At 37.6% G+C, this 12,903-nt stretch overlaps 1 protein-coding gene across 3 annotated transcripts in view; it reads left to right on the top strand.

Annotated features, from left to right (window-relative positions):
* Nucleotides 1-12,903, top strand: part of Smap1 (small ArfGAP 1) — a 76,307-nt gene that overhangs the window by 45,466 nt on the left and 17,938 nt on the right. For 2 of the 3 annotated variants that reach the window (XM_021163031.3, XM_085836070.1), the window contains exons 3-6: nucleotides 204-289; nucleotides 1,606-1,681; nucleotides 6,352-6,432; nucleotides 12,201-12,281. In XM_021163031.3, coding sequence (XP_021018690.1) covers nucleotides 204-289; nucleotides 1,606-1,681; nucleotides 6,352-6,432; nucleotides 12,201-12,281 — 324 coding nt within the window. The remainder of the gene's footprint in view (nucleotides 1-203; nucleotides 290-1,605; nucleotides 1,682-6,351; nucleotides 6,433-12,200; nucleotides 12,282-12,903) is intronic. The other variant, XM_029475150.2, reaches the window with a different exon arrangement.

Below are 12,903 nucleotides of genomic sequence, written 5' to 3'. Positions count from 1 at the left end.
CAAGTGTTTGTAAGATGAAGTATTATAATGCCTCTGTTTGAAACTTGAATAATTAACTTTATAGTTAGGATTTAAATTATTATCTTAAGGGGAAGAATATATGTTGGGAATAGTAACTGTTACTCAGGATTTGTGTATGTGTGTGCCAGAATTATTTTTGTTTATGCGAATAATGAAAAGACTTGCCATCTTTTTTATTACAGTGCATGCAAGATATGGGAAATACTAAAGCAAGACTACTTTATGAAGCCAATCTTCCAGAGAACTTTCGAAGGCCACAGACAGATCAGTATCCTTTGCATTTGTACACTGTCTGTGTAAATTGAGTTAGCACACTTTAACCATTAATGTAAGTTGATATTGAGGAAGAAGTGTATTATAGTATCATTAATTAAAAATGAAAATTACCTGCACAGGGGTGCATATAATTCCACCAGTACTCAGGAAGTAAGGAGTAAGGTCCTAACTGTGCCAACTTACAGGTTTGCTACTTAGAGAACATGTTCATCGAGACCAGGAGTGGGGAATGGAGCCCACTTTCTGAGCAGGTTTGCTGTAAGCAGTTCATGGGAAAGAGAGCAACCAAAACCAGCGTGGCCCTTCTTTAAGTGATTTCCTTGGAATTGAAAAAAAAAAAAAATGTTGTAATGCATTTTAATGTTTCCTAAATAGTTTTCTGTTAATTAGGAAAGTCTTAATGCTTTCACCTGCCTGAGTCCTTTATTTTTATAAAACAATATCAAAGAGATAAACTTTGACCTTGTATCTTTTTTTTTGTTTTTAATTTATTTTTTTGTTTTTTGTTTTTTTTTGTTTTTTTCTCAAGACAGGGTTTCTCTGTGTAGCCCTGGCTGTCCTGGAACTCACTTTGTAGACCAGGCTGGCCTCGAACTCAGAAATCCGCCTGCCTCTGCCTCCCAAGTGCTGGGATTAAAGGCGTGCGCCACCACTGCCCGGCATAATTTTCTTTCTTAATATTTTTGACTAAGATAATTCTGAAAAGCTTTCTGGTTGTAAGTGGAAACCTTAGTTGTAGCTACTGAACTCATGCATTCCTTGCCTTTGCAAGAGAAAATTTGGCCACTATTTTAACATAGGAAATTCTGAGTTTTGCCCATTCATGGTATAGCTGGTAAGGTAGGAAAAATCAGCCACTTAATTATTCTGAATTGATAATTTATTTAGGATGTGAAAATAGCCATTACATTATACTACATTTACCCAGTACATTAACTGGGTTTTGGGAGGAATTAAAACAATCAGTTCAGCATGTAGCACACCTTGTTTGGTGTGTTCTGAGTACTGTATGTAAGCTAGCTTACTGCAGAACAAACCTGAGCTAAAGTGTGGTTGCTGGCAGTGGTAGTTTGGGAATTAACAATTATGCTGTTTTTTTGTTTTTTTAAAGTTGGGCTGATTTGCGTGTTTGTTTTGAATGAGTTTTCCTGAAATAAGAACATTTCCTGTGGCTGAGGAGCATGCACAGAATAGATGAGCAAGTGAGGACTGAGGAACAGAGATTAGAGTGCGCCATTGGCGGGGGAGTGGATGAAAGGGAACGGACATGGGACTGAACCCACTTTTCCTTAAGTTATCTGTCTTCAGAGCAGTAGAGTTTTTCATCAGAGATAAATATGAAAAGAAGAAATACTATGATAAAAATGCAATAGCTATCACAAATGTAAGTAAAACCTTCATCTTTCACCAGTTGATGTTAAGTAGATTTCAAAACATCCAGTTCAATTTGTTTATTATGAAACATGTTAGTTGCAGCAGGTTAAATATTGGGAGTTTTTGGTCCCAGTGTTGAGAGCTTATAAAGTAGTAGTGGTTCAGCTTGCTTGACTGTGGGCTTGTTAGTAAGCAGGAGAGGTTCAGCTTATTTGACTGTGGTGGTTTGAATATGCTTGGCTCAGGGAGTGGCACCATTAGGAGGCATGGCCTAGTTGGAGGAAGTGTGTCACTGTTGCAGTAGGCTTTGGGTCCCTCCTCCTAGCTGCCTGGAAAATAGTCTTCTACTGACTGCTTTTGGATCAAGATGTAGAACTCTTGGCTCCTCCAGTACTATGCCTGCCTGCACACTGCCATGCTTCCTAGCATGATGATAATGAACTGAACCTCTGAACCTGTAAGACAGCCTCAATTAAATGTTGTCCTTTATAAGACTTGCCTTGGTCATGGTGTCTCTTCTCAGCAGTGGAAACCCTAAGACATTGACCTTTTATTAAAGGAATTAATTATGTAATGAAAGAGAAGACGAAGCTACTAATTGTGGGGGGAAAAGAGAGGGGATCAGAAATTACTTTGCAAATTCTAGAAATGAATGATAAAGAAAATTTGTAGTCTGTTTTCCCATTGGATTATGTTAGGTCTGTTGAGACATGAATAACCCAATAGTATATTAATGGAGACTTCCCTTGATTATTAGCAAACAATGCGTTAGTAGTTTTTACCTTACTGTAGTAATCAAATATATTTACCAACTGCTTCTATTTAGATTTTATTTCTGATTAAAATTTCTCCTCTTAGTTAATTATGTAAAGCTAATTGCCTTTATTGTTGAAATCAACTTTTGGCGTTTGATACCTTGTTTAATAAGCAAGCCTTAAAGTAGTTCATCTCTTGAAGTCATTAATCATAGGAGTTCTGAAACATCCGTTCTCATCTCGATTTGCATGTAAACTGTCCTTTTCTTTTAATTCGTGTTTAGTTACTTTTCTTTTGCTGCAGTGAAGTACCATGGCGAGGGAAACTTATAGAAGAAAGGGTTTATTTGGGGCTTGCTGTTGAGTTCCAGTGACATAGAGTCCATCACAGGAGGGAAGTATGGCAGCAGGCAGGCATGACAGCTGGAGCTTGAAGCCGAGCTGAGGGCTTACATCTCAGACTCGAAAGCAAGCAAAGGGAGCACACTGGAAATGCCCAAAACTTCCAGATCTCATGACCACACCTCCCAAGTGTCCCCAAGCAGCCACCAACAGGGAACCAGGTGTTAAAATGCCTGGAGAGTTTGGAACTGAAGTAACACGATAGTCCTTCGAGCTATACCTTCAGTGGGCATAAGAGACAAAAGCTATCGAAGGATAAATCAGTCAACAGTATTGAGAAAAGGATACTTACAGTGTGCTTCAATTTAAGGCTCATTTCATCCCTAAGTGGAGTAATTATATACTTAATGAGTATTCTTATGAAATAGTAAAGTATTTAGAATATTTTATAAAACATACTACTTTATATTAAATTCTGAAATGTGAAATTTTAAACCTTTTTGCTTGAAATTGTGTTTTTGATTATATAGTAATTTGTAAGGGTTGTATTTTTGGATGAAAAATGTTTTTTCCTTTTTAGATATAAGATATGGTTTGTTAGAATAATTTTTTATTCATAGGAGACATGTAAAATATATTATTTAGGATTAAATGTCATGATATTTGTAACTCATTTTCAAATAGTTCAGTGAAATCTGGCAGTCTGCATGTGTGTGTGCATGAGTGTGAAGATAGAACCAACATGGCATGTTGTTAACATGTGATGACTATTCATGATGTTTGTACACTCATGGATACTATGTTTTCCTACTTTTTGGTAGGCTTAGAAGTAAAACATTTTAAAGTGAAAGATTATATACTGCTGAGCTTGTATTACTAATGAAATGAAAATCCAGAAGTTATTTACCCATAACCCATGCTGCCACAGAAATTACTTTGCAAATTCTAGAAATGAATGATAAAGAAGAAGACTTAGTATCCTAGTCTTCTAGGATACTAAGTGGAGGCTAGACCAGATTTTAAAAATATGAGACAGGTTAAGAGTTCGTATATGTAAGTTACATGCTGAAAGAGGTGGGATAGTGTGGGTACCGCTCTGTGAGGTGTACTGAACAAGAGCTCTGTTTCTTGACTACTGAGTTTTATGTGACTGTAACTCCCATGTCAAATGGCTCTAATTTGCTTTAATGTCTTATTTTTTTTATAAATTATGTTTTCTGTTTCAGATGTTAATGTTGTCAAGATATGTTATTGCTTTTAATTTGTTTTCTTATTTTAAGAGTTATCCATAAGGCAATTTCAAAACAAAGTAATGATTTGCTTCTTGATTTTCTAAATAACATATTCCAAAAACTTGACAAAATATAAAGTAATAAAGTGCAGCAAAACAGTCACAGTGAACACCATTGTTTTTTAAAGTGTCGCACCTCTGCCGCTGCCTCAGCATGGCTGTGAACCAAGCCACTGGACTCCATCCTGAGAATGAGAGGAGCTCTAGTGGAGCCTTCTTATAAGGAATGCCTTCAGTAGGCTGCCCTGGTGATGCTGACCTAGAATCTTAGTCAAGAGCCTGAGGCAGAAGGATCCCAAGGTCAGGGTCTGCTTGCTATAGAGTGAGTTCAAGGCCAGATTCAACCAGTGAAGAGCAATCAGTGAATACTTGGGATTCCTAGAAAAAGCCATGTGAGATCAGAAAGAAAGAACTACTCAAGTGGGCATTTGAACTGGAGTCTCAAAAGAGCAAAGGCTCCCACAAGTCAGTAGGGTCAGATTGTAGTTGAGAGCAGCAGTGTTGTAGGTGACTGACAGGGTGTAGCCAGCGCAGGAAGGAAGAGAAGCACAGCACACTAGGTGTGATCTGGGTAAGGAGTTTGGGCTTCGTCCTTATGTAATGTGTGCACATTACTGAAGATGAAGTTTGCATATGAGAATAACTTAGTATAGAGACTGGACTGGGGAAGTCAAGGGGACTCAAAGGTGACAGTAGTGCTCTCTACAGTAGGGCAGCTGGTGAGGGTTGATGATTGTGAGAGATTGAGAACTTCCAAGAGAACATACTTGCCTTTCTTTTGTCCTCTCTTACACCTCCTGAAGAGGACAACAGTCACTTTTATAATAAATTTTCCTTTTGTTTCTGGATATTCTGAATGCCCCTCCCACTTTTCATAGTTATGTTCTGCTTTTTTACAAATTTGTACAAAGAAGTTTTATGATACAAGTTACCTAATAAGCGATCTTATGTTTTTAATCCCACATTTACATGAAATTTTATAAATATCTCTAGGAACCACCAGCTTTTTTTTTTCCCCACCAGCTTTAAGTCAGGCTCTAAAGTACAGTTTGACCCAATCCTCTCTCTTCTTTTAGATGGCATCTCATTATGTATCGGTTCTGGCCTGGAATTCACAAAGATCCACCAGCCTCTGCCTCTGAATGTTGTGGACTAAAGGTGTATGGCACTATTCCTAGCTTGTTTGACATTCTCCTAATGGAATATCTATATTTACCTGTGATGTGCATTTTCTTTTATGTAGAGCTTGGTTTAATATTAATTAAGTGGCTAGTTTACTCAATTACACAAGATCCAACACTATGCAAGGAGGAAACAAACTTGAGAAGCGATTCAAGAACTACTGTCATAATTAGCTAGCAGATTGAAGGAGGACTTGGAACCTTGGAGTATTACTTTGACATTATATGATGGCCTATCTATAATAGCTCCTCCAAATCCCAATAGGCACTACCAGTATGACCGCGAAATATAGAGACATTGCTTTATGGCTCCAAAGATCTGCCATGTGTGTTGTAAACATATTCAGTTATGTTTTTGCAAAAGGGAGCAGTAAGAGAATGCTTCTGTTAATCATCTATTGGCTAGGAAGATGTATGCAAAGCTTTCTGGTGAATTGTGTCGCGGTGCTTCAGAAACCCAACAGGGGGCAGCACTAAGACTTGTGTTTGCATGCCCATCTTCAGGATGAGGAGGAGTGAATAAATTACTTTGTAGTAAGTCCCTGGCTACTAGCTGTTACAGTGACTAAATTACTTTGTAATAACTATTGCTACTCAGCTGTTACACTAACCCAGTCTTTTCTCCCACTCTTTGCCTATGCTTTCTTAAACATCAGGTTAAAATTTTAACTTATTATTTTTTCTCCTTTATTTTCCATTCTTAAAGTTATTATCAACAACAAAAAATTATTTTACTCTCCTCCTACATTTCATAAAGCTTTTTTCATGCTTCAAACTACTAGAGTTTCAGTGGTGACCTTTGACTGCAAATCAGAGAGAATTATACTTCAGATGGTTTTGTTATGATCTTGTGTAAATACAATTTAAATTTTATAGCTTAGAAAAATTTACCTTAAATAGATATGATTCTCCACTATGTCTTTTTAAATATTTCACATAGACATTGTTTTAAAGACATAATTATTTTTGATACAGTATTTTTGCTTTGTTAACATTCTTTTAGCTACTTTTATCAGAAATGCATGAGTGCTTGTTTCTTTTCTGATGTCTGTGGGTTTTGATCACTGCCTTCTCTTCTTTTTCCCTTTTCCCTTTGCATCTGCACATCTAGATTTCCTCTTCTGATGCCCCTCTTCAGCCTTTGGTATCCTCTCCTTCTCTGCAAGCTGCTGTTGATAAAAACAAATTAGAGGTATAGTAATGTTTTCTGCATGTGCATTGGTACTGTTCATTGCTAGATGGACTTCCCCTCAGAATGCTGAGTTAGGAACACCAGTAGAATTCATGTTTTGAATGATCTCCAGGATAAAAACCACCAAATGCATTAATTTACTCAATCTTGTTCTGTGCAGTTGGTATGATTAAAGGGTTTCAGGCTATATTTAACTTCAGAGTGACTGACTTTAGAAGTTAATATATGTAGTCTTTATGTAACTTCTCTATTGCTTTATCCATTAATACTGTACTAGTCAGGATCTAGCAGTTACTCAGTCCCACACAGCAAGCAGGCGAAGGATCGAGAACAAGACTCCCTTCTTCCAATGTCCTTATATGGTCTCCAGCAGAAGGTGTAGCCCAGATTAGAGGTATGCTCTACCACGCCTTTAATCCCAGATGACCTTGAACAAGGAGATCTCTCTGTCTTAATCTTCTGGAATCCATAGCCACTTTGCTTCAAGATCTCCATACCAAGATCCAGATCAGAAACTTCTGTCTCCCAGCCTCTAGATTAGGGTCACTGGTGAGCCTTCCAATTCTGGATTGTAGTTCATTCCAGATATAGTCAAGATGACAACCAGGAATAGCCACTACAACTACCTTAGGAATTTAAAAGACATCTTGTTGTTGAATTCTTTGATCTGTAGGTTTTTGGTTAAAAACCCTTTTCTGACTATGGCATTGTTGCTATAAGCATTTGAAAGCTAATGTCATATTTTTTTTTCTTGAAGAACTATCAACTGTTACATAGAAAAAAATATGTACTATATGGGATAATGAATTTAGGATGGTCAGTGATGATTGTTAGAGTATGTTCTGAGTGAAGGGGGTAAAGTACAAGCAGTCTGTATTCTTCAAGTCTTGTGTGCACACATTTGAGAGTTTTAGTTTTCTTTGATTCTACCTTTTCCTATGTCTACTCCTTGACAAATGGCATGCTAGGCATGAGAGACGCAAAGGTGGAACTGTAGCCTTGCAGACTTTACAGTCTAGTGAGGGTAAATAGGTTAGCTCATACAGCAGTTGTAATGCACAGTATGTATGCTGTGATTGAGAGAGCTTAGCCACGCTAATATAGAAAATAAACTTCCGATGCATTTTGTATTCTGAATAGGCACCATTTCTAAGGATCAGGAGGTATTTCATGTGGAGAAAGTATGGTTGGAGTACCGTGTTTCAGGACTTTCAGGTTGAATAGTTTGAAGGAAATAGGAATGCAAGGGGGAGAGTAGGGGGAAAGGCCTTAAGAATCCACTGAAGGCGATTGGCCTTAATCTGAAGGCTGTGGTACATAACGATGAGTGTTGAGGAGAAAGAGGCAAAGGATCAGATTTTCATATGCAGACACTGTTCTACTGGCTCTTGGGGAAGTGGATTTTGTGGTAATGAGTGAATAAAAATCTTAAAAGCCAGGCTTAATCCAGGAATAGATTGACAGAGACATCTGCTAAAATGGGACAGAGAGAAGAAGAGTTAGTTTTGGGAGGTCTTGAGGTGGACTGTGTGGTGTTTAATAACGGGAGGTGCGGTGCTTTGGAAGCCTTTGCTTCCATTCCCCACATCAGCATCTCCATGTGATGGTGACCCACAGTGAGATAGGGATGCACACTGGAGAAAAGGATCTGACTTGGGCATGTTAAGTATGAGGTTACAGATGCCTAGGAGATCCTTGGACACGCAGTTTACAACTCAGAGATCTAATGGTATAAGAAAGAAAGTCGAAATAGCTTGCTGAACCGCCAAAGGCATTTCCATGTGGATAGTAAGTTACCAGAGCTTGCAGTGCAGGGCTCAAGGTGAACAGGCTCTTGGTAATTTGAATGTTCAATCTAAGTTTTGGGGGGCTCTGTTCTTTTCCTTGTCTTCCCTCTTTTCCTTCACCTTCTCTTCCCTTATTTTGAGACAAAGTTTCAATGTAGTTCAAGGTAACCTTGAACTTCTGCTCTTCCTCCTGAGTCATGAGAGTGCAGTGTGTGCCACCATGCTTGACTCTTGTCCTGTTCTGTCTTGTCCTGTAATGAGTGTCTTGTCCTGTCCTGCCCTGGCCTCTCCTCTCCTTTCCCCCTTTTCTTCTTATCTGTTTCTTCTTTCCTCTTTCTTTCCTTTTTCCTTTCCTTCTTCCTTTTCTTTCCTTTCCTCCCTGTTCTTTCTTTTTCTTCTCTCCTCTTCCTCCTCTCTTCTTTTTCAGCTTTTAATCAAAAGATTATGTGCATAACCTTATGTGCATCATCTCTGGGTCAAACTCTATGATCCTATTTTAGAGCCCAAGTTGTTAATGTTGCCTCTAAGCCCAGGCAGGTCATTCTGTAACTGGAATCAGCTTTGTTTCATTAGCTGAGATTCTAGTATAAATCGAAGTCAAGGCATGTACTTTGTCCCTATTAAATGTAACTAAGTACATTTATTTTGGGTGCTTTCATATATGCCCACCAGTCATGGTGATTGAGATACCAGCCTTCTCCATTTATGATGTTTTCCTTGAAAAGTATCTTTGTTTCTGAAGGGGTTGCTATATCAAAATACCATATGTCATGAAGCTTTATGAACAACAGTAATCTATTTCTCACAGTTCTGGAGGCTGTAAAGTTCAAGACCAAGGCCATGTGTTTAGTGTGGGCTCCCTTGCTTATTCACAGAATGACATCTTGCTGTGATCTCACTTGGTGAAAATGGGTAAGACTCAAGCTGGGGCCTCTTTTAGAAGGACACTAATCCCAGTCATAAGGGTTCCACTCTTGTGACTTAATCACCTCCCAGAGGCCCTCAACTTAGTACTGTCTCACAGTGGTGGGGATTGAACATACATATTCTGAAGTGGCCACAAACATCCCAATCATAGAAATAACTAACAGCCCTGAGAGCTGAAGGAGCAGCTTCCTTTACTTATTAACATTGGGCAGCTTTTCTCACTAAACGTTACTAATTATATCTGGAAGAAGTTTTATAATTTATAAAAGACTTTTTGCTTGTTTTCTTTTTCTTATGGTGTAGGGATAATTACTTATTTCATAAAGTTTTTGTGAAGATGAAATGAGTTCACAACAGTGCCTAGCACATAAAAGTTCCGTAACTGTTAGCTGAAATATAAGGACTAACACAAGGTAATACTGATGCTCCACTGTACCTCAGTGAGCAGTGATGCTGGAATGCTTGGCATCTGTGCTCCATCAGCACAAAGGGATACTGATTAGTTGCTGTGTTTAGAGTATTACGTAAGAAGACAGCATTGACAATAGTTGTTTCAGATAGTTTTGTAATGACTAGACACTAAGGAAGTGTGCATAGATGTATTTTGGAAATGCAGGTTTGGTTTGGGTTTTGGTCCAGTCAGATATAGTTGACCCCAAAAGGCTTATACTTTATTTTTATTGTGAACTCCCAAGTAGTTGGGCAGATAAAAAAGTATTCTGAGAAATAGCCTACTTCCTAGATGGCTTGTTCTAGACCCGTTTGATATATGGTAGTTGAAATAGATCGCTTCGGACCTTTGGCACTTTAGGTATTCAGAAAGTATAACTTTATGTTACATTTATTTTGTTCTTGAAAAGCATGAGTGAAACAGATGGCTTGAGAGAATTGCAGCCTTATATGGAGCCTTAAATAGAAACTTTTTATTTAGATTGTTCTAATTTGCTTTTCTCTTGCTATAATAAATACCATGACCAATAGCAATTTAGGGGAGGAAAGAGTTGATTTTGGTTTACACTTGTAGGTCACAGTTGATTACTGAGGGAAGTGGGAGGAGGAACTTAAGCAGGAAATCCAAGCAGGACAATGGAGGAATGCTGCTTGTTTGTACTCAGCTTGTTTTTGTAACCCAGGTCTTGCCTGAGGGGGGCAAAGCTCTCCCACTCAGTCAAGACAAGCTTTCACAGACTAGTCTGACCAAAGCAGTTGAGTTGAAGCTCACTCTTTCTAACTAACTCTATAGTCCTAGTTGATAATAAACAGTGAGGCAAGGTTCTGGAAGCTTAGCCTGTATTCATTCCATTGTGCTACACATACACTATCTGTTGGGGTCTACACAAGTGCACTCCCCGGTTTACTGTGACTCTCACTGCTTGCCACTGAAAGGAGAGGGAGGGGAGCAGGAGACTTGCTGCATAACTTTGCTGCTATTCTTTCGCTTATAGCTGAAGCATTGCTAATTGTGTCATAAATAAACTTGCCACTTTTTAAAATTTTGGATGAGTACCAAAGTTTTTTTCTTTTTGGTTATATTTCTCCACAGGTACTGAGCATATAATTTCTCATATTGATGTCTGCTTTATAGTTTACACTATTCTGTTTCCATACCTTTAAAAAATAAATGTACATTAATTCATGTTGACTTTAATGAATACTTATAAGCAATCACTATATAGCTATTATCTATCAGTGTGTAAACTGAATGTTGTTATCATGTCAGGCTCTCTCATCTGACTTTCTTTCAGTCGCTTTACTCCTTGTGCATAGAGTTAGTTAACAACCTGACCTGCCCACCATTGCTGCTGTCAGGTTTGTGTTTTTCTGTGGGCAAGCATGTGCTTTAGATTATTTTATTATTCTGTAGCTTTATACTGGTGTTCATACTTCCAAAGAATGTATTCTTGTTACTTTTGAGCTTCATGTAAATGTTATACATCCTTTGGCGCTTTATTAGTCTACATCATAGCCTGGGAACTGCACTGCTCTCTACTGAGTTGGCCGTGAAAAATCAGTAAGTACTGACAGAGGCCACAGCAGACTTGAAGGCAGCTACGGATTTGCCCTGTAGATTGCTTGACTGGTTTATGTACTTGTCTTTTAAAATCAACCTCTCTTTCTATCCATATATGTATATGTATTGTGGATATGTATATTTGCATATGTGTATGTATGTATATATATATATATATATATGTGTGTGTGTGTGTGTGTGTGTGTGTGTGTGTATATATGCACTGTCTTTACTATTTTTAATGAGAATTTTTCTATATTTGTTTATAAATACATAAAACTGTGATAGCGGCCTGAAGGTTACTTTGGAAATTAAGATAAGTTTGTATTTTAACTCTTGTGTTTTCCTGATATAATATTACTTATCTATATCACAGTGAAAGTCTGTTCTGTTGGACATGTGGTGCATGCCTTTAATCCAAGCACTTGGGAGGCAGAGACTAGCAGATTTCTCGAGTTCCAGGACAGTCTGGTGTACAGATTGAGTTCCAGGATAGCCAGAGCTATATACTGTCACATTGTCTCCAAAAAAAAAAAAAAAAAAAAGTCCTATCAGTTGGTTTACTTCTTACACATATATATTTCATATATACACACATATATTCACACATATGCATACATACATGTATGCGCATGTGTGTGTGTATATATATATATGTATATATATACACACACACACACTTCTCTATCTATATACATATATATATATACACATATATAGTTATACAGCCTGATATAAACGTGAGAATTTGCTGACTGGAGTTCTCACCATTTAAAACAAATCCTCGATTTGTTTTAATTGAGTTTTTAATCCTCAGTTTCAATTGCCTCCTTCCTTAAGTTTTAAGTAATCTTGTGTTGTCATTTAGCATATAACCTCAATGAAAAAATGAAGTTGCTTTTGACTTTTAGATTTCAGGACAATAGAAGCACTTGATACATGTCTTTCTCAAATGATGATTTAAACTAATAAGACAAAAATGAACTAAAACCTTCTAAAAGTTCTAAAATGTAAACTTAGGAAAACTTTGGGCTTTGTTTTAGAAAGAAAAGGAAAAAAAAAAGGACGAGAAAAAGAGAGAAAAGGAGCCTGAAAAGCCTGCAAAACCGCTAACAACTGAAAAGGTAACATTTCTTTTTAAAACATAATCGAAGATTGCCGTCTTATTGTATGCCTATATTAAAGACTTTCTGGATATTTATGAAATTCCAAACATAAGCCTTTCAGCAAGTAATTATACAGTTAATCCTCCATTCTGAGCAGAGCCTTCTGAACGCTCTTAAATGTTTCTAGTCAGATAGAAATGTGGGTGTACATTTTCTGAGAGACCCCGTGATGCCATGCACAGTGAGACTGCAGTAGACGAAGACAAGATAAAGAAATCAGACCTAAAAGCTCAGAAAGGATTTCGTACTTGATAATCTGTGAGCTAGATCTTGAAGCAGGAGTCATTTCATTGTGGAAAGAAGATGCAGGATTGAGGGACGGTTTTGGAAACTGGAACAGACAAGCTAGAGTTAAGGAGAACATCATTTTTGTAAAGAAACTGGCTGTATAATTAATTATGGTGCATTGGTGTTGAGTACTTTTCATCATACATGTGTGGAACCATGGAAAGGGAATGATTAATACGGCCTTGATTTTAGCTTTTGAAAATTTAAAAATCAACTTTATTGAAGCATAAACTACATGTATAGTATTTACTGCTTCTGTCTCCTGTCAGTGATTGGAATGAGCGCTACTCTC

The sequence above is a fragment of the Mus caroli genome, unplaced genomic scaffold, assembly GCF_978045245.1.
Source record: "Mus caroli unplaced genomic scaffold, Mus_caroli_1 scaffold_1, whole genome shotgun sequence".
In the NCBI taxonomy this organism is placed as follows: Eukaryota; Metazoa; Chordata; class Mammalia; order Rodentia; family Muridae; genus Mus; species Mus caroli.
Note: the sequence above shows the minus strand (reverse complement) of the source record. Positions and strands in the feature narration are given on the sequence as shown.